Source organism: Mustela nigripes, chromosome 1 (assembly GCF_022355385.1).
Source record: "Mustela nigripes isolate SB6536 chromosome 1, MUSNIG.SB6536, whole genome shotgun sequence".
In the NCBI taxonomy this organism is placed as follows: Eukaryota; Metazoa; Chordata; class Mammalia; order Carnivora; family Mustelidae; genus Mustela; species Mustela nigripes.
This window is the reverse complement of record NC_081557.1, coordinates 21,192,100-21,217,669: the sequence shown is the minus strand read 5'-3', so window position 1 is coordinate 21,217,669 and position 25,570 is coordinate 21,192,100. Positions and strand designations below refer to the sequence as shown.

General features: G+C 35.4%; 1 protein-coding gene across 1 annotated transcript in view; it reads right to left on the bottom strand.

The window, feature by feature from the left end:
- CCDC73 (coiled-coil domain containing 73) overlaps positions 1 to 25,570 on the bottom strand; it is a 170,139-nt gene that overhangs the window by 35,630 nt on the left and 108,939 nt on the right. Inside the window, exons 8-9 of the mRNA XM_059406402.1 lie at positions 22,538 to 22,673; positions 22,227 to 22,306 (exon numbers count right to left, since the gene is read on the bottom strand). Coding sequence (XP_059262385.1) covers positions 22,227 to 22,306; positions 22,538 to 22,673 — 216 coding nt within the window. The remainder of the gene's footprint in view (positions 1 to 22,226; positions 22,307 to 22,537; positions 22,674 to 25,570) is intronic.

Below are 25,570 nucleotides of genomic sequence, written 5' to 3'. Positions count from 1 at the left end.
AGCTCTCTACCTTTACCAAAGGTTACACCTCTTTCCAGATTCCCACTATCTTTAGTTTTTAAAAGACTGTATATAAGAACTGAATAAATAATAACAACAAACAGCTCTTTTGTAGAAAAAAAATTTAATTCATTAGGGTGGTGAGATTATAAGAAACTGTTATTGTCTTCATTGTACTGATTAGAATTTTCTCTTTTTTTTCTAAAGTAAACACATATTTCTTAAAGTATCAGTGTACAGGACATATATATAGTGTAGTATGTAACAGTATATAAAACAATGGAAATAAGGGCACTCACTCAGTTATTAGTTAGAAGAGAGATGATGGCAAATGACTGTGTCCTAAAGAACTCCAACATGCATGGATTCCAGAAGAAGCTACTATGGAAGGCTGAGAAGTACAGTCAACTGAGGTAGGTGGAAAATCAAGAGTGTAATGTTCAGGAAGCTGAAAAGCGAGCAGTGGAAAATAGGGCTGCCAATATGTCCAGAGTTGTACATGTTATAGCTTCAGATGCTACATGAAAACTCACCCATAACTCAATACCTAGTTCACAATCCAGGAGAAAGGATTAATGGTTTTAGTTCACATGTCCCTTTCAGGTATGTGCATTTCATAAACAACTGCTAAAGTAACCAGGCATGGGTCAGGAGAGAGGACTTGACTCTTAGAAAAGCAGGCAGACAAATTAGTGGCCGATACAAAGAGAACAATCAGCAAGTACTGAATAATGAAAGAAGTCTGAACAAAAGAGGTATGTGTTGAAGACGAAGTAGTACACCAGATATCCTCCATTTGTCTGTCCTGACTCACTCTCCACCCTTTCTTCACACTGCTTTGCCCCCTGTGTGTTGATATCTGTGGATAGAGCAAACAATTCTTGCCCTCTGACTCCTGGCTGGCTTCAATCTCTGGAAGGCACCAGCAAATCAGTATGCTGGGAAGACAGAGAGATTGAGGTATTTCCTTGTTTCCTCCCCACATGACCACAAAATGACAATAGCTCTCTACCTTTACCAAAGGTTACACCTCTTTCCAGATTCCCACTATCTGCTTCTGTCCCTTGCCCCCTCAGGTTTATGTGGTATAATCATTCCCCCATTGCTTCTATCCCTGTGGTGCTTCAGACCTCCTCCTGGTTTCCCTGAACTCTGCCCATAGCTTTGTAGACAGCTGCTTCATCAAATTTTTCATTTTTACCCGTTCCAAGGTGCCATCTATTTCCTGACTCAATCCTGTTCAATACAAATAAACTGAAAGAAGGGATTTTAAGTGTGGGGGGGGGGGCTATGGAGGAGAGCAAAGGCAAAAAGGAAGGAATAATGAAGAATTAGGACAATTGCAACAAAAATTTTCCATTATATAGAACAGAAGATGTTTAAGAAGTAGTAGGAAATGATGTTGAAGATATAGAATGGGGCCAGACCACAGAAGTTATGAAAAGTCAATTAAAGAAGTATGGGACAGGGGCACCTGGGTGGCTCAGTGGGTTAAAGCTTCTGCCTTCAGCTCAGGTCATGGTGCCAGGTCCTGGGATCGAGCCCCGCATCAGGCTCTCTGATCAGTGGGGAGCCTGCTTCCCTCTCTCTCTGCCTTCCTCTGCCTACTTGTGATTTCTGTCTGTCAAACAAATAAACAAAATCTTTAAAAAAAAAAAAAAAAGAACACTGGCTAAGGCACTATTTTATCAATCCAGGCATGAGATGATAAATGTCTATATTTTAAGAAATGAAAAATGGCAAATATGAGATATTCTAAAGGAAAATATAATTGAACAGACAAAGAGAATGAAGGAAGAAGATTATTCCAGAGTGCCTAAGTGAAGCTAAAAGAAATGAAAAGAAACACTATGAAATGTGAAAAAGAAAGCATGCAATGGAAAGGAAATCGGAAGTCTGCTTCACTGAAGAAATAGATGAAAATATATTAAGACAACAAGAAACCTTGATGAACAATGTTCTGCGACTATTAAGAAAGCCAAAAAAGCACAAATCATTATGCCTGAGCCATAGGTTGTTATATTTAAAAAATATATTAAATTATATTAATTATATTAAATTACATATTTTTAAAAGTCCTTCATTCATATTTTTTCGAATTACAGAAGGTTACATGAGATGAATTCCCTCAAAGGAAGTTTCAGTTTTCCAACAATGGTTCATCTTCACAGTCAGCAAGAGGATTTCCTTTGAAAGGAGAGCTGCATGGATTTGGGGGGATGTGGAGGGAGAAAGGAGGGAGATGGAGAATGAAGAATCAATCCAGTATGTGGCCTGCTGACCCTGAAATTACAGTACGTCATAAAAGGAGATGACCTTCAGGCAGCTGAAAATATAGAACTGAGATAGAGGGAAATGTAAGGCCGCAAATATAAAGTCATCAGCATGAAGTGAATGACTGAATCGCAGATATGAGAGCTCACTGAAAGAGACCACAGGATAGAACTTTGGAGGAATGAAAGAATAAAGGTAATCAGGGAGCCGAAGGAATCTGTACCAAAAGACCCTTAAAAAGCAAGCTATCGTACAGATGTTCTAAAATGAACACATTTTGTACTTTAAACATCTATTTTTTTTTTTTTACAAAACACAATATTATTCTGTAACTAAAAACACCAAGTTATCAGTAACAGGATGCTGCGATTACAAGTATCAGAGACCATACAAATAATGACATTTATTCTTCCACTTAACAGGGAGTCCAAAGTTGGGTAGGTTCTCCACTTTTTTTTTTTAATTTTATTTATTTATTTGACAGACAGATCACAAGTAGGCAAAGAGGTGGTAGGGGTGGGGCAGGGAGCAGTCTCCCTGCCAAGCAGAGAGCCCAATGCGGGTTGTCTTAACCCAAGCCAAAGGTAGAGGCTTAACTCACTGAGCCACCCAGGTGTCCCTGGTTCTCCACTTTTATTCAACATAGTACTAGAAGACCTAGCTCCAGCAATCAGACTACAAAAAGAAATAAAATGCATCCAAATCGGTAAGGAAGAAATAAAACTTTTACTATTTGCAGATGACATAATACTATAGATAGAAACCTGAAAGACATTACCAAAAAACCACTAGAACTGATAAATAAATTCAGAAGGTCACAGGATACTAAATCAATTTAAGAAATCTGTTGCATTCCTATACACTAATAATGAAGCATCAGAAAGTGAAACTAAGAAAAGCAATCCCATTTATTGTTATACCAAAAAAAAAAAAAAAAAATCCAGGAACAAACTTAAACAAAGAGGTGAAAGACCTGTACTCTGAAAACTATAAAACACTGATGAAAGTAACTGAAGAAGAAAAAAGAAATGGAAAAACATCCCATGCTCATGGATTGGAAGAACAAATATTGTTAAATTGTCTATACTATCCAAAGCAATCTACACATTTAATGCAATCCCTTTCAATATGCCAGCAGCAGTTTTCACAGAACTAGAACCAACAATTCTAAAATCTGCATGGAACCACAAAAGACCCTGAATCTCTGAAGAGCCAAAGCAACTTGGAAAAAGAAAAGCAAATTGTTGGAGACATCACAATTCTGGACTTCAAGTTCTATTACAAAGCTGTAATAATGAAAACAGTATGGTACTGGCACATAAATAGATGCACAGATCAGTGGAGCAGAATGAAAAAAAAAAAAAAAAACAAGAAATAAGCCCACAACTATAAGGTCAATTAATCTTAACAAAGCAGGAGAGAATATCCAACTGTTGACAGTCTCTTCAACAAATGGTGTTGGGAAAACCGGACCACTTTCTTACACCATACACAAAAAGACTCAAAATGGATAAAAATCCTAGAAGACTAAACCACAGGCAATAATGTCTCTGACATGAGCTGTGGCAATACTTTTCTAGGTGTGTTCCCCAAGGCAAAGGAAATAAAAGCAAAAATAAACTATTGGGACTACATAAAAATAAAAAGCTTCTGCGCAGCAAAGGAAACAATCAACAAAACTAAAAAGACAGCGTATGGAATAGAAGATATTTGAAAATGACAAATCCAATAAAGGGTTAGTATCCAAAACATATAAAGAACTTATAAAACTCAACACCCCCAAAACAAATAATCCAATTAAAAAATGGACAGAAGACATGAAAGACATTTCTCCAAAGATGACATACAGATGGCCAACAGACACCTGAAAAGATGCTCCACATGATTCATTATCAGGGAAAGGCCAATTAAAACTATGCTGAGATATCACCTCACACCTGTTAGAATGGCTAAAATCAAAAACACAAGAAACAACAAATGTTGGGGAGGATGTGGACAAAAGAGAGCACTCATGTGCTGTTGATGAGAATGCAAACTGTATGGTACAGCCACTGTGGAAAACGGTATGGAGTTTCCTCAAAAATTAAAAAGAAGTGTATGATCCAGCAATCACACTATTGGGTATTTACCCCCAAAATAGAAAAACACGAATTCAAAGGGATATATGCCCCTTGTGTTTATAGCAGCAGTATTTACAATAGCTAAACTATGAAAGCAGCCCATGTTCATCAATAGATGGATAAAGAAGATGTGAGATATATACATATATATGCATATATATACACACATATACATATATGTGTGTGTATATAAAATCTCAAATATCCCACATACTATGGAATATTATTCAGCTATAAAAAATAATTAAATCTTGCCACTTGCAATGACATGGATGGAGCTAGAGAATACAATGCTAAGTAAAATGAGCCACAGAAAGACAAATACCACATGATCTCACTCATATGTGGAATTTAAGAAACAAACAAGCAAAGACAAAAAAAAAAAAAAAGAGAGAGAGAGAGAGAGAGATAGCAAGGGAGATACAGAAAGAGAGACAAACCAAGGTACTGATGGTTACCAGAAGAGAGTTTGGTGAGGGGGATGGGTGAAATAGGTGAAAGAGATTAAGAGTACACTTATCATGATGAGCACTGAGTAATGTATAGAATTGTTGAATCACTACATTGTATACCTGAGACGAATATAAGACTGTATATTAACTATACTGGAATTAAGAACTTAAAAAATTAAAATAAAAAAAACTAAAAATTTGGGGAGGTTCTTGTTTTGGTTGATTCAGGCACTCAATTAGGATTCAGGAAATTTAATAAAGACTACATATTATCAAAGACTAGGGTATTTTAATTTGTCCACTTTCCATTCTTGGAACCGTCCTCTTTTTTCCAATGTTGGGACTACAACAAGGGGCCAATTTAGATACTACATAGCAATAGTCGCTTCCTGGGACTCCTTCTGAAAAGTAAGAAAATGTTTCTTTGAACCACTTTTTATTGGCCAGAACCAGATCACAGGCTCATTTCTGAACCAAACACTGGTATGAAAAATGGAGATTGTATTAACTGCCTTAGAGACAGAATGATCATATAAGGTGGACTGAATATTGGCAGAATTATCACAATGTCTACTGTAAGAAAAATTTCAGCTAACATTGTAAAATACACAGGTTGTTTAGAATATTACTGGTTATAAATATTATACAGTATAATAGAAGATAAATGAATATTTTTTACAAGATGATTGACATTGGGTAATTCACCTCCCTTCCTTTTTTTTAAAAAAAGATTTTATTAGTTAGTTAGTTAATTAATTTGAGAGCAAGCTAGCGAGGAGGAGCAGACAGAGAGGGAAAAAGAGGCTAAAGCAGACTCTGCACTGAGTGCAGAGCCCAACCCAGGGCTCGATCCTACGATTGAGAGATCAGACCTGAGCTGAAACCAAGAGTCACTTAAACAACTTAGCCACCCAGGCACCCCTCACCTACTCTCTTTAGGTTTCAGTTCCCTTTACAAAAACAGGAGAGCATGGATCCAGTTAGTGGTTTTTAAATTGTGCTCTGAGAGTCCTGGATGGTCTGTGGAAACCATTAATAGCTGCTAATAGAGGAGCAAGAGCCCTTAAGTATATATAGCTCCAGTGTTCCTCCAAGCTTCCTTTTAAGCAAAAGCAGCTCTACCTTATTTGTTTTAATATGGAGATTCCGCATCTTGAACTGAGGGTTCTGCAGCTCAAAGACAAAAACAAGATTAGATGATCCCTATGATTTTAAGAAATTTAAAGATGATCTGAAGAAGATAGTTTGGAGAGAACTGGATATTGTAGAAATAGAAAACAGTTCAAGCATGAAAGGAGAAAGGGCGATTGAGGAGTCAGAAGGAGTTTCAGACTTTGCTATCTGATAAAGGAATTTAAAGGTAAATGAGTCTGTGTTTCAATTGTCTTAAAAGACTATACATATAAACTACTTACAGTCTGCGGTGCAGAAAAACTGAATCTAACAAAGCTGCCTTAATCCTAATCTTAACCTAATTTTACTTGCAAGTAACAATAATCCCATAAATTTCTACGGCATGTTTGACTTTCGGAAGTGTTTTCCATGCATTTATTGTCTTATGTTTATTATACATATATAAAACAAGAAAGGTAGGGGTCATTCTACTCATATTAAAAACAAGAATACAAAAGGGGGGAAGGAGAAAAGCAATGCCTGTACAGGTCTGGGTCAAACACCTCTTTGAGATGACTACAGTTGGAAGGTTTAGTTTGAAAGAGAAAGGTAAAGTGATGAATTAAGACAAATAGAATAAGTGAGAAATATTATTCAGGGAATTATATGTAGGCAGAAGAGACTAAAGGACTGCGTAGAGTAGTGGGGACTGAAGGACTAGAGGCAGAGAGAACAGATTTGAGAGCACCATGGTACAGACAGAAAAGGATGTTCTGGCTGGAGAAAGAGGACAATGAAAGAGCCCAAAGGACATAGTGTTTAATGATAAAGCTTCAAGGCAGGGACATACTAGTTTATAGATCTTTAGAGTCAAAACATAGAAGGAGCTGCTATTTCAGGAGTATGAATAGTAAACAATTTCCCTTTTTAATAAATATATGGTTTCTAATGGGGAATAAGAGAAGAAATGTACATGGACAAATTGTTTATGCTGCTATCACTATTAGGAAGGTTAAAATTGTGGGTTCTGGAGTCAAAATATGTCTAGGCTCCAGTCCTGGCTTTATTTTCCTTGTTATGTAACTTTAGGTAACTTATTTAACTTCCTTCTGTCTCAAGTTCCTCATCTATAAAGTAGAAATTTAATTTTTTAAAAACTAACAAATCTTGTGCTATGTAATACTCCATGCAACAAGTATTTGTTGAGTATCTACTACATGTCAGGCACTATTGCCTGTTATTACCTCTAAGTGAATCCAAGGGAGTTCTAGGATTATTTTTTCTACTTTCAAAATAAAGTCTTAATAATGGTATAGTTAAATATTCTTTTATTTATTTAAAGAATTAAGATTCACTTTTTCATATCTAAAAATAAGAATTTTCCTGTAGGCCATGAGCTCCTCAAGGAAAGGTATCATGTTTTATACTCATCCCATAGCAGCCTAATACATTCAATGAATTTAAAAGGAACTGAACATTATAATGACTATAAGAAGAAAATTGATAAACATGATTATGAAAAAAACTGTGACTTTACCTAATATAAGATTTGATGAACACTAAGTTTGATTTATTCAGGATAAAAAAAAAAAGGCAATAAAAATATTTGGTAAGAGCAGTTGATGTGAGCCAGACAGAGTATTATTAATGACACAACAGTTCACAGTCAGTTTGTAAGACTAAATAGAAAGTGGTATATTTAAGTATAATGCTGAGGGTTTAATCACTGATTGAACCAGCTGGCTTCACTCCATTCAATGTAACAACCACAGCCCTACAGATCACCATGTATATAGACAGATGCTCATGGTTTAAATGTGAACAGACCAGTACAATAATGGAAAAATAAAGTTAGTAGATGGTGAGTCACTAGCATTATATTAACTTTAAAAGAACAGCATATTTTTTGGCTAGAAAATAACCGTGACTGTTGTAATAGATAGCCCTAAATTTGTGAATTTAAAATAGGTTAATTCTAGGGGTGCCTGGGTGGCTCAGTGGGTTAGCCTCTGCCTTCGGCTCGGGTCGTGATCTCAGGGTCCTGGGATCGAGCCCCACATCGGGCTCTCTGCTCGGCAGGGAGCCTGCTTCCACCCCCCACTCTCTCTGCCTACTTGTGATCTCTGTCTGTCAAATAAATACATAAATAAATCTTTAAAATAGGTTAATTTTTCATTATAAGTACAGATCCAAGAATATGCTAGAAAACAACAATTACAGAAATAAGACCGTATAATAAAACATTACACTAGACTAGAGGGTCTTTGACTTAACAAACTTATTGAACAAAAGAACATATTGACCTTGTTATTTTCACCCTGGATAAACATTTGAAAACATGAGATGGTAGTCAAATTGACTACGGACTCTGAAGGAAATTAAAAAAAACAACTGGTAATTTCAGCAATTAATTTAACTTTTAAAAATTTAAGAGGTTAATTCAAAGGAAAATTGTTTGTTAGAGGACCTCAAAGTTTTAATCTCAACTCAGATTTATGGGATGTTTGGCTAATTTTTATATTGCTACCCAGTATTTAGTCACAAATCATCCAAGTATTAAAAATGATCTTTTGTGCTCAACTGACTCTACTTTTTTAAAAAGCCACCAATAATACTGGACTTAATGTACATCTTTCTTTACACAATGGTGTTTCAAAAAACTTGCTTTCAAGTTGCTTTTCTTGTGTACTAAATTGGTAGTTTTAAAATTTGTAACTTTGAACTTTTATTTTTTTATATTGGGTTTTCCTAAAGCAAGATACACCTGTAAAAAATAAATAAACATTCAAACAACTTAGAAATTATTAGATGCCCTTTATACTAGTTTTATACTAGTAATCTATTCTAGATTCAATCCTAAAATACAAAGTTCTACAGATAAAAGTACAATTAAACAGAAGTATATGCTGCTAAAACATATTTCTATCAAGTGGCTTTTAATTCTCTGAATTAATAAAAGAGGATTCATGTTTCCTTTTTTTTTTTTTAGATTTGACAGAGAAAGACACAGCAAGAGAGGGAACACAAGCAGGGGGAGTGAGAGAGGGAGAAGCAGGCTTCCTGTCGAGGAGGGATCCCAGTGATCATGACCTGAGCCAAAGGCAGATGCTTAATGGCTGAGCCACCCAGGCGTCCCGAGGATTCATTTTTCTAAAAGTTATTTTTTCTGTCAAGGTTACAAAGTTCAACAAACTTCTATGGCTTTCTATTCTTTTCAACAACTGAAAACATGGAGCTTTTTAATCAGCTAGGTTTTCTAGGAGATACTCTAAAAGGCATCAACTTCTATTACAAAAATTGTTATGAAACAATAAAGAAGTGGGAAAGGGGAGGATAAGCGTGAAAACTCAGTATATAGCTGACAAAAGTAAAAACTAATCATTTCTTATGTCTTTCTTTTTCTCTTATATATTAATTAATCTTAAGAGCATAATAAACTAAAATCAGAGACCTCCATGAAATGATTATCCACTGAAAATATGCTTTTGATTTTATAGCCCTTATTGCTTTTAAATATCCTGAACTTTTAGTACATTGTCTGTTTTCTAACCATTTTATTCAAAGCTCTTAGTGCAGCAAGTAAACAGCACATGCTTTGATCTCATTAAATTACAACTTATAGTTCCTAGAGTCATAAATATTGTGCTCTTTTTTCCTTTACCCCTCCTTTTCTGGTACAGGGTAGTCTGTTAAATGTCACTATCTCCTTGAGTGCTCTGACGTTTACTCAGACAAACAGCAGAGGTTATGAATGCTGCTCACAGATAGTATCAGGAATTCTTCATGATTGCCATAATGGTGAACCCAACATTCAGAACTGTAATATCTAGTTTAATCTAACAACTAAGTTTGGTCTGTTTAACTTTGCACACACACAAAAAAAATCCATCTTATCACAAGCCAATAGCTTAACTGTTCTGAATAAAATCATAAAACAGAATAAGAGAAAAATAAAAATTATCTTTGGGAAAATTAAGGATTAAAAGTTTTAAATGAGTGATATAATCAATGTTACTAGAATTAATTAGCTTCTAAAAATGACAATAAAGAATGAAAACGTTTTCTTAGAGCTGAAAATTAAGACTACATACAAAATACAATACACTTATACCTAGAATGTCTGAAATATTAAAAATAGCTGTTAAAATATATTTTTAAATTTTCACTCTTTTAGCCACTCAGACTTGGAAATTTCAAGGTAATAAAATTCTCTCACTTTACCCTTTTATACACTCTCTCTTCTAAGAACTGTTTGGTAACATAGTCACTAACTGTAATGCTCTGGAGAGAGGCCACCACTGTATAACATAACAGTACATTTAGTTAGCCCTGGCAGGGAAAGGGGTAACTGTGCTCCTGAGCAACACTATTCTACTTGTGTAAAGAAAAATACATTCTTTTTACTCCAAACTACTAATGGTGACTCTCCATGGATTTACATGAGCCTCATCTCCATCTACAGGTCAGTCTTAAACTAACATTAGAAATATGGTATTATAATGAAACATTTGCTTTTATTTAATGAAAAAAAAAACACATAACTTAGTACAGAAACTTAGAAGGTATAATCCTCTTATAATAATGCAAAAGCAAACTAAATAAAAGCATATGAAAATTTTAATATAATCACTAAATTAATATGATTAATCCATTAAATCATGGATTAAAAAAATTCCAAAAAATGTATGAAAAAATAAATGAATCAAAGAGACATCACTGAAAATGTGCTTAGTCACAACTCTTCAGTCTCAGTATTTAGTTATTAGTACTTGCATTTGAAGTTTAGATTAATAAAAATGAATGGTCCTTTTAACAACCTGCTGATTTGAAACTATAAATTTTTAAATTACAGGTTTTCTTCTTATATTAAATAAACCCATCTTTAATATTCCAGGATGTGACTGAAAATAATGTTTTCTACATAAAAACTATCTGGTTTGCTAGACAAAATTAAGACTTTTAAGGGATAGGAACATATGCTTATTACCCCCTTCTGTTATACTGAGCTACTCCTATTCTCTTCCTTTCTGACTGTCAAAAAAAACCAACTTATTTGTAGTTATAAGATCAAAGAACTAGATAGAATAGTGTTACAAATATTAATGGCCTTTGGACTCTGGTTTAACATTTAGAAGACACTTCAATCTTTATCCTAAGTAATCCTGCTTTCCTTGAAACAATGCTAAAACAGAGTGTAGTAAAATTTTCTGATTTCTTGAATTATACATAAAAGTATATTATTTATCTCACAGCACAAAACACTTCTGTTCAAAACTTAAATCTGTTACTCTAGATTCTTAATAAAATTTTAATTTCATAAAATTATAGTTAAATATAAAAATAGGGGAATTTATTTCCAGTTAACAAGTAAGGAGCTTAAACTTTGTCTTGACAGCACTTTATCCTGACAACAAGTAAAAGCTGAACAAACTGAAAATCAACAACTCCTCTTAGATCTGTCAAAGCAATGAGGTCATAAGGCAAATAGCTACCTCAACAATTGGAGAGACAGACTGGCAAATTAACAGAGCAAAAACCCACAAACAGAAACCTCTGCAGGAAATAGTGCCAGTGTAGGAAAGCCTGGAACTGTGACTGACTGACTGCCAGAGGCTCAGTATAGACAACTCTGACAGTTAAAACAAAAACAAAAACAAAACAGAGGACTGAGTCACAGTAGGAACCCCCTCCCTGACACATACACAGAGTTTTGTGAATTTCATTTCCAAGACCTCTCACAGTATCAGAAAAAACTTCCCTCCTACTTCCAGGGGAAAGAGAAGAAAAAGCAACCATTTTGAAATATGTCAGGGCATTCTGTTCTTCTTAACAAGGACTGATCTCAGAAGAAATTATTGGACCTGACCCTAAACTACCCCAGGAAAGGATAATATCCAAATCTAGCCCCCTCCAACTATGCTGTACTACCCAAGAGAAAGAAAAAACTGAGGAATACTGTGAAGTTCACAGTCCAGTTACACAGGCTCACCAAAAGAATGAGACCTAATCATAGGACACTTCACAACCACCCCGCCCCCAACAACCTTAACTTATCATTACATTACTAAAGGCTATTTATTGCAAATCCTTTCACATGTATATCATGTCCATCTTTCAACAAAAAATTACAAGGCATACTAAAAGTCAAGAAACACAGTTTGAAGAGACTGAACAAGCATCAAAACCCATGTCAGATATGGCAGAAATATTAGAATTATCAAATGTGGAATTTAAAAAAATATGCTAAATGCTTTAATGTAAAAAGACAAAACATAGGAGAACAAATGGATAATGTAAGTAGAGAGACAGAAATTCTAAATAGAAAAGCAAAAAGAAATGCTTTAGCTCAAAAACACTGCAATGAAAATGAAGAATGCCTCTGATGGACTCAATAGTAATATGGACAAGATTGAGGAATATCAATGAACTTAATATGATGGCAAAATTCAAAAACTCAAAACCGAGAAAGAAAACTAAGGAAATCAAAAGAGAATATCCACCAACTGTGGGACAGCTACAAAAAATGTAACATATGCATAATGGAAATACCAGAAGGAAAAGGAAGAGAACAAGGAAAAGAAGCAATATTTGAAGCAGTAATGACTGAGAATGTTCCTAAAGTAATGTCAGACACCAAACCACAGATCCAGGAAGCTCAGAGAACACCAAGAAGAATAAGTCACCAAAAAATTTATACCTAGGCATATCATATTCAAAATTCAGAAAATCAATACTTAAAAAAAAAAATACTGAAGAAGCCAGAGGAGAAAAAACCACCTTACCTACAGAAGAACAAAGGATTACAATCTGACTTCTCACACACCATACAAGCAATGAGAGTTATGTAAAATATTTAAAGTGTTGAGAGAAAAAACCACTAACCTAGAATTCTGTACCCTCTGAAATTATCCTTCAAAAGTGAAGGAGAGGGGCGCCTGGGTGGCTCAGTGGGTTAAAGCCTCTGCCTTCGGCTCGGGTTATGGTCCCAGGGTCCTGGGATCGAGACCTGCATCGGGCTCTCTGCTCAGTGGGAAGCCTGCTTTCCCCTTTCTCTGCCTGCCTCTCTGCCTACTTGTGATCTCTGTCAAATAAATAAAATCTTAAAAAAAAAAAAAAAAGTGAAGGAGAGGGATGCCTGGATGGCTCAGTTAATTAAGCATCTGTTTTTGGCTCAGGTCATGATCCCAAGCCCTGGGATTGAGTCCCACATCAGTCTCCTTTCTCAGCGGGAAGCCTGCTTCTCCTTCTGCCTGCCACTCTCCCAGCTGTGCTCGCTCATTCGCTCTCTCTCTCTGACAAATAAAAAATAAATAAAATCTTTTTTTAAATCTTTTTTTAAAAAGTGAAGGAGAAATAAAAACTTTTTAAGACAAATATTGAGCAAATTTGTTGCCCATGGGCCTGCCTTATAAGAAATGTTAAAAAAAATTTTTTTCAGAGAAAAGGAAAACAATATAGGTCAGAAACTCTGATGTACCTAATAAAAGGAAGAGAATCAGAGAAGGAATAAGTGATAGTAAATAAAATATTTCTGATTCGAAATTGATAAAATAACCATTTGTTCAAAATAACAACAGCAACAATATTGTTGATTATGTATGCTTAGGCATTAGTAAAATGAATGACAGCAGTGATATAAGTGACGAGAGAGAAGAATCTGGACTGTTTTGTTGTTATAAGGTACATGCACTACCCATGAAATGGTATGTTATTTGAAAGCAAACTTGGTTTACTGAAGATACATTGTGAATTCCAGGACTAGCACTAAAAAAGTTTTTTTAAAAGTACATTTGAAATGCTAAGAAAGAAGAGAAAATGGAATCGTAAAATGTACAATTAAGACCACAAATAGCAAAAAAAGAGTGGAAGACAAAAAAGAGGTACAAAGGCAACAAACAGAAAACAACAAAAAATTATGGTACATATTAATCCCAATTATATCAATAATCACCTCAAACATAAGGAGTTTAAAATACAACAACCAAAAGGCAGATTATCAGAGTGGATCCAAAAACAAGACCCAATTATATGTTGTCTACAAAAAGCTCACTTTAAATATAAAAACACATATTGATTAAAAGTAAAGGGATGGAAAAGGATATACGGTTCAAACACTAATCAAAATAAAGTAGGAATCATTATATTTATTTTAACCAGAGTAGATTTCAGAGAAAGAAAAGCTACTGAGGACAAAGAGGGGCATACATAATGATAAAGAAGTGAATATTCCAAGAAGACATAACAATGTCTTAATGTGTACATGCCTAAAGAGTACCAAAATAGAAGAGGCAAAAACTAACAACTGCAAAAAGAAATAGAGAATTAACTATTACATTTGGAGACTTTAATATCCCTCCATCAGAAATGGACAGATCCAGCAGGCAGAAAACCAGAAGGATCAAAGTTGAACTTCGTATCACCAACTAAATTGATATAATTGAAGTGTATAGACTACTTAATCCAAAAACAGATTAGAAATTCTTCTCAAGCTCACATGGAACATTCAGCAAGATAGACCACATTCTGGACCATAAAACACAACTTAACAAATTTAAAAGAATAAAAATGACACAATTTCTGTTCTCAAACCATAATAAAATTAAAATAGAAATCAATAAAAGGTAGCCTGAAGAAACCAAAATACTCCAAGATTAAACAGCACACTTCTACATAACACATGCGTCAAAGAAGAAATCTCAGGACAATTTTTTAAATATTTTGAGCTAAATGAAAATACACCTTTTCAAAATCTGTGGGATGCAGTGAAAGCAATGTTTACAGGGGAATGTGTAACATTGAATGCAGATATTAGAAAAGAAAAAAGGTCAAAATATAGAAACAACCCAAGTGTCATATGACAGCTGAATGGACAAGGACAATATGGTGTATATATATATACACAATAGAATATCAGTCAGGTCTCAATGGAGAAAAACTGAGAGCTCTTCTGCTACGGTCAGGAACACAGCAGGGATGTCCATTATCACCACTGCTGTTCAACATAGTACTAGAAGTCCTAGCCTCACCAATCACACAACAAAAAGAATTAAAGGCATCCGAATCAGGAAAGAAGAAGTCAAACTATCACTCTTTGCAGTTGATATGATACTTTGTGTGGAAAACTCAAAAGACTCCACTCTAAATCTGCTAGAACTTGTATAGGAATTCAGTAAAGTGTCAGGATATAAAATCAATGTACAGAAATCAGTTGCATTTCTTTACACCAACAACAGGACAGAAAGAGAAATTAAGGAGTCAATCCCACTTAAAATTGCACCCAAAACCATAAGATACCTACAAACAAACCTAACCAAAGAGGCAAAGAATCTATACTCAGAAAACTATAAAGTACTCATGAAGGAAATTGAGGAAGACACAAAGAATGGAAAAATGTTCCATGCTCATGGATTGGAAGAACAAATATTGTGAAAATGTCTATGCTACCTAAAGCAATCTACACTTTTAATGCTATCCCTATCAAAATACCATCCATTTTTTTCAAAGAAATGGAACAAATAATCCTAAAATTTATATGGAACCAGAAAAGACCTCGAATAGCCAGAGGAATATTGGAAAAAAAAAAAACAAAAAAACAAAGTTGGTAGCATCACAATGCCAGACTACAAGCTCTATTACAAAGCTGTCATCATCAAGACAGTATGATACTGGCACAAAACAGACACATTGGTCAATGGAACAGAATAGAGAGCCCAGAAATAGACCCTCAACTCTATGGTCAACTAATCTTCAACAAAGCAGGGAAGAATGTCCAATGGAAAAAAGACAGCCTCTTCAACAAATGGTGTTGGGAAAATTGGACAGCCACATGCACAAGAATGAAACTGGGTCATTTCTTTACACCACACACGAAAATAGACTCAAAATGGACAAAGGACCTCAATGTGAGAAAGGAATCCATCAAAATCCTTGAGAACACAGGCAGCAACCTCTTCGACCTCAGCCACAGCAACATCTTCCTAGGAACATCACCAAAGGCAAGGGAAGCAAGGGCAAAAATGAACTATTGGGACTTCATCAAGATCAAAAGCTTTTGCACAGCAAAGGAAACAGTTAACAAAACCAAAGACAACTGACAGGATGGGAGAAGATATTTGCAAACGACATATCAGATAAAGGGCTAGGATCCAAAATCTATAAAGAACTTAGCAAACTCAACACCCAAAGAACAAATAATCCAATCAAGAAATGGACAGAGGACATGAACAAACATTTCTGCAAAGAAGACATCCAAATGGCCAACAGACACATGAAAAAGTGCTCCACATCACTCATCAGCAGGGAAATACAAATCAAAACCACAATGAGATAGCACCTCACACCAGTCAGAATGGCTAAAATTAACAAGTCAGGAAATGACAGATGCTGGCGAGGATGCGGAGAAAGGGGAACCCTCCTACACTGTTGGTGGGAATGCAAGCTGGTGCAACCACTCTGGAAAACAGCATGGAGGTTCCTCAAAATGTTGAAAATAGAACTACCCTATGACCCAGCAATTGCACTACTCGGTATTTACCCAAAAAATACAAACATAGTGATCCGAAGGGGCACATGCACCCAAATGTTTATAGCAGCAATGCCTACAATAACCAAACTATGGAAAGAACCTAGATGTCCATCAACAGATGAATGGATAAAGATGTGGTATATATACATAATGGAATACTATGCAGCCATCAAAAGAAATGAAATCTTGCCATTTGCGACAACGTGGATGGAACTAGAGGATATCATGCTTAGCGAAGTAAGTCAATCGGAGAAAGACAACTATCATATGATCTCCCTGATATGAGGAAGTGGAGATGCAACATGGGGGGTTAAGGGGGTAGGAGAAGAATAAATGAAACACGATGGGATTGGGAGGGAGACAAACTATAAGTAACTCTTAATCTCACAAAACAAACTGAGGGTTGCTGGGAGGAGGGGGGTCGGGATGGGGGGGTAGGGTTATGGACATTGGGGAGGGTATGTGCTATGGTGAGTGCTGTGAAGTGTGTAAACTTGGCAATTCACAGACCTGTACCCCTGGGGATTAAAATATATGTTTATAAAAAATAAAAAATTAAAAAAAAAAAAAACCTAGACTCTTCAGGGGGAAAAAAAGTGATAAGTCTCTAGCCAAGCTAAGGGGAAAAAAAAAAAAAGAAGGGACACAAATTACTAATATCAGAAATGAAAAAGTAGATATAACCATAGATCCTATGGACATTAAATAGAAAATTTCAAAAATGTTATGAAAAATTCTATGTCCACAAGTTTGATAGCCTAGATAAAATGGACCAATTCCTTGACATAACATGCCAAATGCACACAAGAATAAACAGACAATCTAAATAGACCTATATCCATTAAAGAAATTGAATCAATAACTAATAACCTAACAATCGAAAGCACCATACCCAAATGGGTTCACCAGTGAATTCTATGAAATATTAAAAGAAGAAATTATACAAATCCTGTATAATCTCCTAAAGAAGATGGATGCAGATGGAATACTTTGAGTTCATTCTATAAGACTAGCATTATCCTAATAACAAAACAAGACAAAAACATTACAAAAAAACTACAGGCCAGTATTTCTCATGAGTGTAGATACAAAAATCTTTAACAAAGTAAGAGCAAATTGAATCTAACAATGTACAAAAATAATTATACACCATGATCAAGTAGGATTTATCCCACTTATGCAAAGCCGTTCAACATTCAAAAATTAATTAATGTAATTCATTGTACCAAGGGGCAAAAGAAAAAAAATCACACAATCTTATCAAAAGATGCAGAAAAAGCATTTGACAAAATCCAACACCTATTTATGATAAAAATTCTTAGCAAACTAGAAAAAGGGGAATTTCCTCAACTTGAAAAAGAGCATCTAAAAAGAAAACCTTCAGCTAACATCAAACTTAACACTTTTCCACTAAAATTAAGAACAAGCCAAGGATGTTCCCTCTCACCAAACTTTTTAACACCACACTGGAAGGCTCAGCTAATGCAACAAGACATGACAAAAAAAAAAAAAAAAAAAGACATATAGATTTGACGAGGAAGGAATAAAACTGTCTTTGTTAACAGATGACATGATTGACTATGCAGAAAATCTAAAAAAAAAATCAACAAAGACCTCCTGGAACTAATAAGGGATTATAACAAGGTTGTAGAATATAACATTAATACACAAAAGTCAATTCCTTTCTATACTGGAAAAAACCTACAGTTCTTCCCCTTATATAAGGAAAAATCCAGTTCTTCCTCCTGTGTTTTTTTCCTCTATGTCTCCTTTACACAGAACACTTCTGACACTTATGGTCACCAAATATGTGGAGGTTTTCACCCACCAAGCAATTCTTTGCAACATCAGCTGTGTCCCCACAATTTAACTCACTCTGACACTATCTTCCTTGAAGGCAGGATCAAATCCCAAAGGTTAAGGGTTCAGTCCCATAAGACTGCTTCCATCCCACTTCAGATGCCAAATGCAAGTCCAGGTGTTTCTGACTGATCAGCTATAAATGGAGGTTCCCATGATCCCCCCTCTTGGGTTCCATTAATTCACTAGAATAGCTCACAGAACTCTGGGAAACACTTAAGTTTGCCAGTTTTTTTAACAGATATGATAAAGGATATAGATCAACAGCCAGAGGAAGATATACAAAAGGCAATATCTGAGAGGGTCCTGAGCACAGGGAATTCTGTCCTGGTGGAGTTGAGTTGTATCACCCTCCCTCTGAAATGATACTACTGGGATTTTATGGAGACTTCCTCAAGTAGGCATGATCAATTCTTAACTCCATTTCCAGCCCCTTTCCCCTTTATGGACTAGAGGTAAGTAGGGGAGAAGCAGGGGTAAAATGTTAAGCTTCTAATCATGACTTGCTCTTTCTGATGACCAACCCCCAACCAGGAGCTATTCAGCATCCCACCCAGAGTCACATTATTAAAACAAAAGATGCTCCTAGTGCTCTTACCATTTAGGAATTTATAAGGGTTTTAGGAGCCCAGTCACACAGGGTCAGGGTGAAAGACCAGATATTAGAACAAGAGATAGTCTTAGTTCTTTTATCACTTGGGAAATTACAAGTGATAGAAAATGGGGGCAGATATTTTCTATGATCTCCTGCTCTTAATTTTTGTTATAATTTTTAAGCAAAAATTAAATGCTTAGGTAAAAAAATCAAATAAACTATTTAAGACCTATATAATAATTATAAAACTCTAATGAAATATATTAAAGAACTAAACAAATGGAGAGATATTCAATGTTCATGAATTAGAAGAGCCAATATTTTCAACATGTCAGTTCTTGCCCAATTCAGTCTACAGATTCATTACAATCCCAATCAAAATCTCTGCAAGTTATTTTGTGGGTATCAGCAAACTAATTCTATGGAAAGGCAAAAGGCCCAGAATACCCAACTTAATACTGAAGGAGAAGAACAAAGTTGGAGGACTGACACTACCCAACTTTAGCACTTGCTATTAAAAAAAGGGTAATCAAGTCAATGTGGTACTGGCAAAAGAATGAACAATTAGATCAACAGAACAGAAATGAGAGCCAAGAAAGAGACCCACATAAATACAGTCAAATGATAGTTGACAAACTATCAGCAAAACTAACCTTTTCAACAAATGGTCATGGGACAATTGGACATTCACAGGCAAAATAAATAAATAAATAAAAGTGTGGGAGGGGATCTAGACTGAGATCTTAGACTCATCATAAAAATTAACTCAAATGGATCACAGACCTAAATGTAAAATATAAAATAATAAAACTCCTAGAAGATAATACAGGAAAAAATCTAGCTGACTCTATGTAAGGCAATGACTTTTTAAGTACAATGCGGAAGTTAAAATCCACACACAAAAAAATCTGATAAGCTGCACTTCATTAAAATTAAAAACTTCTGCTCTGGGGCACCTGGGTGGCTCAGTGGGTTGATTCCTCTGCCTTCGGCTCGGGTCGTGATCCCAGGGTTTTGGGATTGAGCCCCACATCGGGCTCTCTGCTCAGCAGGGAGCCTGCTTCCTCCTCTCTCTCTCTCTGCCTGCCTCTCTGCCTACTTGTGATCTCTCTCTGTCAAATAAATAAATAAAATCTTTAAAAAAAAAAAAATTAAAAAATGGATAAAAGATCTGGACACCTCACCAAAGAAGATATACAGAGTGCAAGTAAACATATGAAAGGATGTTCAACATAATATGTCATTAAGAAATTACAAATCAAAACTGTTAAAAGAGAGATACCATACACACTACTGCGAATGTGTGAAATCCAAAACACTGACAAGCCCAAATGCTGGGGAGGATATTGAGCAACAAGAACTCTCATTCATAGCTGGTAGGAATGCAAAATGAAATAGCCACTTTGGAAGAGAGTTTAGCAGTTTCTACAAAATGAAACATACTCTTACTATATAATCCAAACAATCATGCTCTTTGGTATTTACCCAAAAAAGCTGAAAATTTATGTGCACACAAAAACTTGCATATAGCTTTATTCACGACTGCCAAAACGTGCAAGCAATCAAAATGTCCTTCGGTAGAATGGATAGTTTGTGGTACATCCAGGCAATGGAATATCACTCGGTACTTTAAAAAAAAAAAAAAAAAAAAAAAGCAAGCTACCAAGCCATGAAAAGACATTAGATAAAACTTAATGCATATTACTGAAAAAAGCCAATTTGAAAAGGCTATATTCTATATGATTCCAACTCTGTAACCTTTTGGAAAAGTCTCCAAAACTGTAGAAATAGTAGCAGAGTAGTGGTTTCCAAGGGTTGGGGGGAAGGGACAGATGAAAAGGCAGAGCACAGAGGATTTTGAGAGCAATAGAACTATTTTGTATGATACTATAATGGTGGATACAGGTCACTAAACATTTGCCCAAACTCAGATAAAGTACATAACCAAGAGTGAATCCTAATGTAAACAATGAAATTTGAATGACTGATGTGTCAGAGTAGGTTCATCAATAGTAACAAATGCATCACTCTGGTATAGGATGTTGATAAAGTGGGAAAGACTTCTTCTTCCTCTCCTACCACTCTCAACTTGTATCAGTGAAGATATTTTTAGTTGCAAATTATGGAAAATTAAACTGGCCCAAACCAAACTAACACAGATAATAATGGGGATTTACTGACTCGCATACTGAAAAGTGTAGAGGTGGGGGAACGGTAGGGTTGGAGGATCCAGGGATTCAAAAATGTCATCAAAGAACAGGTTTCTTTACTTCACACCAATCTGGCACCCACATTGTCAGGTTTCTCCTGTTTGGTTTCTCATGTAGAGAAATGACTGACAACCAGAGGTGGGATGAAATTCTTCCTAGTTTATAACCACTAAGGCCATTAGTCTACTTCTGAGCCAATGACTGACATGAGAAATAAAATGTTTATGGCCTTCTGCCAATTTAGATCTCAATGTCCAATGTACTCCTTCACTCATGATGCTCTAGTCATACAAGACTTTCTCCAGTCCCCCACATATACCAAACTCTTCCCTATACTTAATCTTAGCCAGAAGTCTGAGAAGTGATTTCTAAAATTCTTTCCTGCCTCAAGACTTTTGTGCATGCTCTTCTCCTTGCCAGAGTATTACCTACTCTGTGTGATACCCTTTCTGGGTTCCAATAACTTACCTTCTTCTTGTTTTTTGGGTCCAGTATGGGGACACCTCTATAGCCTGAAACATTATTCTCTTCCCTCCCTATCCCTTTAACAGTAATAATCCAATGTAATAAATTCACCTATTATGATGTCATCACATTCTTTACATTTTCTTCATATGATTTTAACTGTTTTAAATTATTTGGTTTGTGGCATTATGTATTTTGTGCCTAATTCCTCCATTGGACTATAAACTTCAAAAAAGCAGGAAAATGTTTTATTTTCTTCAGACCTCTATCCTTAGGGCCACGAAGTACCTGGCATATACAGTCCATTCAAGTACTGAATGAATGAATGAATAAATGGTGTTGAGACTGACATACAGTAAAGATTAGCCATTCATGTCACCATAAGGCATACCACTGGTGACAAAGAGTATTTTGAATGAGTTAGGACAAATTCATTCATTGCATTTATTGGAATCATATAATTTATTGGAATCATAAACTCACAGTTTATTAATCTGTATTTAAAACATTTTTCTTTATACCAAAAAATATACCCAAGTTTTTCCAATACTATTTCATAAAACTAATTAGACTATAATTTTACCTAATACTATAAAACTGTATCAACCATACCTTCTTCAAACTGTCTATTTCAGATTCTTGTTTTTTATTTAAAGCTGAAAGTCTTTTGTTTTGCTGTATTGCTTCCTGTACTGCAACATGAAAAACAGAAAAGTATTATATTCAACATCCATTTTAAGGAAAGTATCACCAAGATGGACAGGGAAAATAACCTTAGTGCACTGTATATAATTATTATTGAATTTAAAATATAAAATGTCACTGAGTATTACCAGTAGCAGGTAAGTTCAATTTATTTATTATAAATAAACCCATTACTTATTCCCTTTTAAATATACAAGTTTAAATAAGATAGTACCTACCATTTTGTTCTAACTTTTCATGATTCTCTTTCACCAATACAAATTGACCTGTTATGGTGCCATAATATTTCTCAATTTCATTCAGTTGCTTCTGATGATCTTCTTTAGCCAGAAGATGTAACTGGACTTTTTGTTCCTATTTTGAAGTTATTTAAAATGTTATAAATATATAACACATATAAAACATATACACACATATATATTTAAACATACATAAAAATTGTTTTTAATAACTTTTGTTACAAAATAGGGCATGAAAAAGTGCTGAGTACACCCTAGGGAGGAAATTGTTGAGATATTTCTAAACCTATGTAAAACTAAAGCCTTTTTTGTATTACAACAAAGTAGTCATTTAAATTTATAATGCTCTTGTTTATAATTTCTTTTTCAAAAACCAACTACTTTCAGGGATGCTGGGTGGCATCAGTTAAGTCAGTTAAGCATCTGCCTTTGGCTCAGGTCAGGATGAGTCTGCGTGGTGGGGGGAGCCCACTTCTCCCTCTGCCTGCCTCTCCCCCTGCTTGTACACTCTCTCTCTTTCTCTCTCTCTCTGGCAAGTAAATAAATAAAATCTTTTTTAAAAATCAACTAGTTTCATTTATAGAAGAGTTAATTAGTCCATGCCAGCACTAAGCAAAATTATGGGAATATTAAAGCAGTACTCTTAATAATTTAGGAAAGGAATTCTTTTCTCTAAATTTGGGGGCACAATTATGAATGCATTATTGAAACTCTAGTAATTTTTCTTTTTTTTTTAAGATTTTTAAAAATTATTTGATGGAGAGAGAGACAACGAGAGGGAACACAAGCAGGGGCAGTGGGAGAGGGAGAAGCTGGCTTCCCGCTGAGCAAGGAGCTTGATGCAGGGTTCAATGAACATGACCTGAGCTAAAGGCAGACGCTTAACAACTGAGCCACCCAGGCACCCCAAAACTCAAGTAATTTTTCTGATTTTAATAAGCACAGCACCTTTTTGTTGCATTAAAAAATTGAATTATGAGAATAATACCTATCAGAGATTGAGAGGCAATACAGTATAGTAGAAAGTCTACTTAGGTTGAGAAACGTAATTGGTGAAAATTAGACCCAACATATATTTTAATATGGGCCTTCACTACTTTTGGCTAAAGCAGCTTGTTTTGTCATACTTAGAAATAGGACTTTAAATTTTAAAAAATATTGTTAATAAAATCAATTTTTTATTTTTTTATTTTTTCAAATTTTGTTAGTCACCATACAGTACATTGTTAGTTTCGGATGTAGTATTCCACGATTCACTGTTTGCATAACACCAAGTGCTCATGCAACAGATGCCCTCCTTAATACCCATCACTAGGCTAACCCATTTCCCCATGCTTCACCTGCCATGCTCCTCCTCTTTAAAACCCTCAGTTTGTTTCTCAGAGTCCATAGTCTCTTCGTTTGTCCCCCTCTGAATCCCCCTTCATTTTTCCCTTCCTTCTCCTAATGTTCTCCATGCTATTCCTTATGTTCACAAATAAGTGAAACCATATGATAATTGTCTTTCTCTGCTTCACTTATTTCACTTAGCATAATCTCCTCCAGTCCCATTCATGTTGATGCAAAAGTTGGGTATTCATCCTTTCTGATGGCTGAGAAATATTCCATTGTATATATGGACCACATTTTCTTTATCCATTCATCTGTTGAAGGGCATCTCGGCTCTTTCCACAGTTTGGCTATTGTGGGCATTGCTGTTATGAATACTGGGGTGCATATGGTCCTTCTTTTCACTACTTCTGTATCTTTGGGATAAATACCTAGTAGTGCAATTGCTGGGTCATAGGGTAGCTCTCTTTTTAATTTTTTGAGGAATTTCCACACTGTTTTCCAAAGTGGCTGTACTGACTTGCATTCCCACCAACAGTGTGAGAGGGTTTCCTTCACAACCTCTCCAACATTTGTTGTTTCTTGCCTTGTCAATTTTTGTCATTCTAACTGATATAAGGTGTTATCTCAATGTGGTTTTGATATGAATCTCCCTGATGGCTAATGATGATGAACATTTTTTCATGTCTGTTAGCCATTTGAATGCCTTCTTTTGAGAAGTATCTGTTCATGCCTTCTGTCCATTTCTTCACTGGATTATTTGGTTTTTGGGTTTTGAGATTGAGAAGTTCTTACAGATCTTGTATACCAGCCCTTTTTCCATAGTGTCATTTGCGAATATCTTCTCCCATTCCATGGGTTGCCTCTTTGTTTTATTGACTATCTCCTTTGCTTTGTAGAAGCTTTTTATCTTAATGAAGTCCCAAAAGTTCACTTTCACTTTTGTTTCCCTTGCCTTTGGAAACATGTCTTGAAAGAAGTTTCTGTGGCCAATGTCAAAGAGGTTACTGCCTATGTTCTCCTCTAGGATTTTGATGGATTCCTGTCTCACACTGAGGTCTTTCATCCATATGGAGTTTATCTTTGTGTATGGTGTAAGAGAATGGTAGAATTTCATTCTTCTGTATATATTTTCTGTCCAATTTTCCCAGCACCATTTTTGGAAGAGACTATTTTTCTTCCATTGAGTATTTTTTCCTGCTTTCTCAAAGATTACTTGACTATAAAGTTGATGATCCATATCTGGTCTCTTTCTTCTGTTCCATTGTGTTTTGGGGGTCAGTACTGTGCTATCTTGGTGATCACGGCTTTGTAATATAGCTTGGAATCAAACAACGTGATGCCCCCAGATCTGTTTTTCTTTTTCAATATTTCCTTGGTGATTTGGGGTCTTTTCTGGTTCCATACAAATTTCAGGATGGTTTGTTCTAGCACTTTGAAAAGCATTCCTCAATTTCATAAAATTCATCTATGAAAAACCCACAGCAGATCATTCTCAATGGGGAGAAGCTGAGAGGCTTTCCCTTATGATCAGGAATACAGCAAGGATGCCCACTCTCACCACTATTTTTCAGCATAGTACAAGAAGTCCTAGCAACACCAATCGGACAACAAAAAGAAATAAAAGGTATTCAAACAGACAAAGAAGTCGAACTTTCTTTCTTTGCAGATGACATGATACTT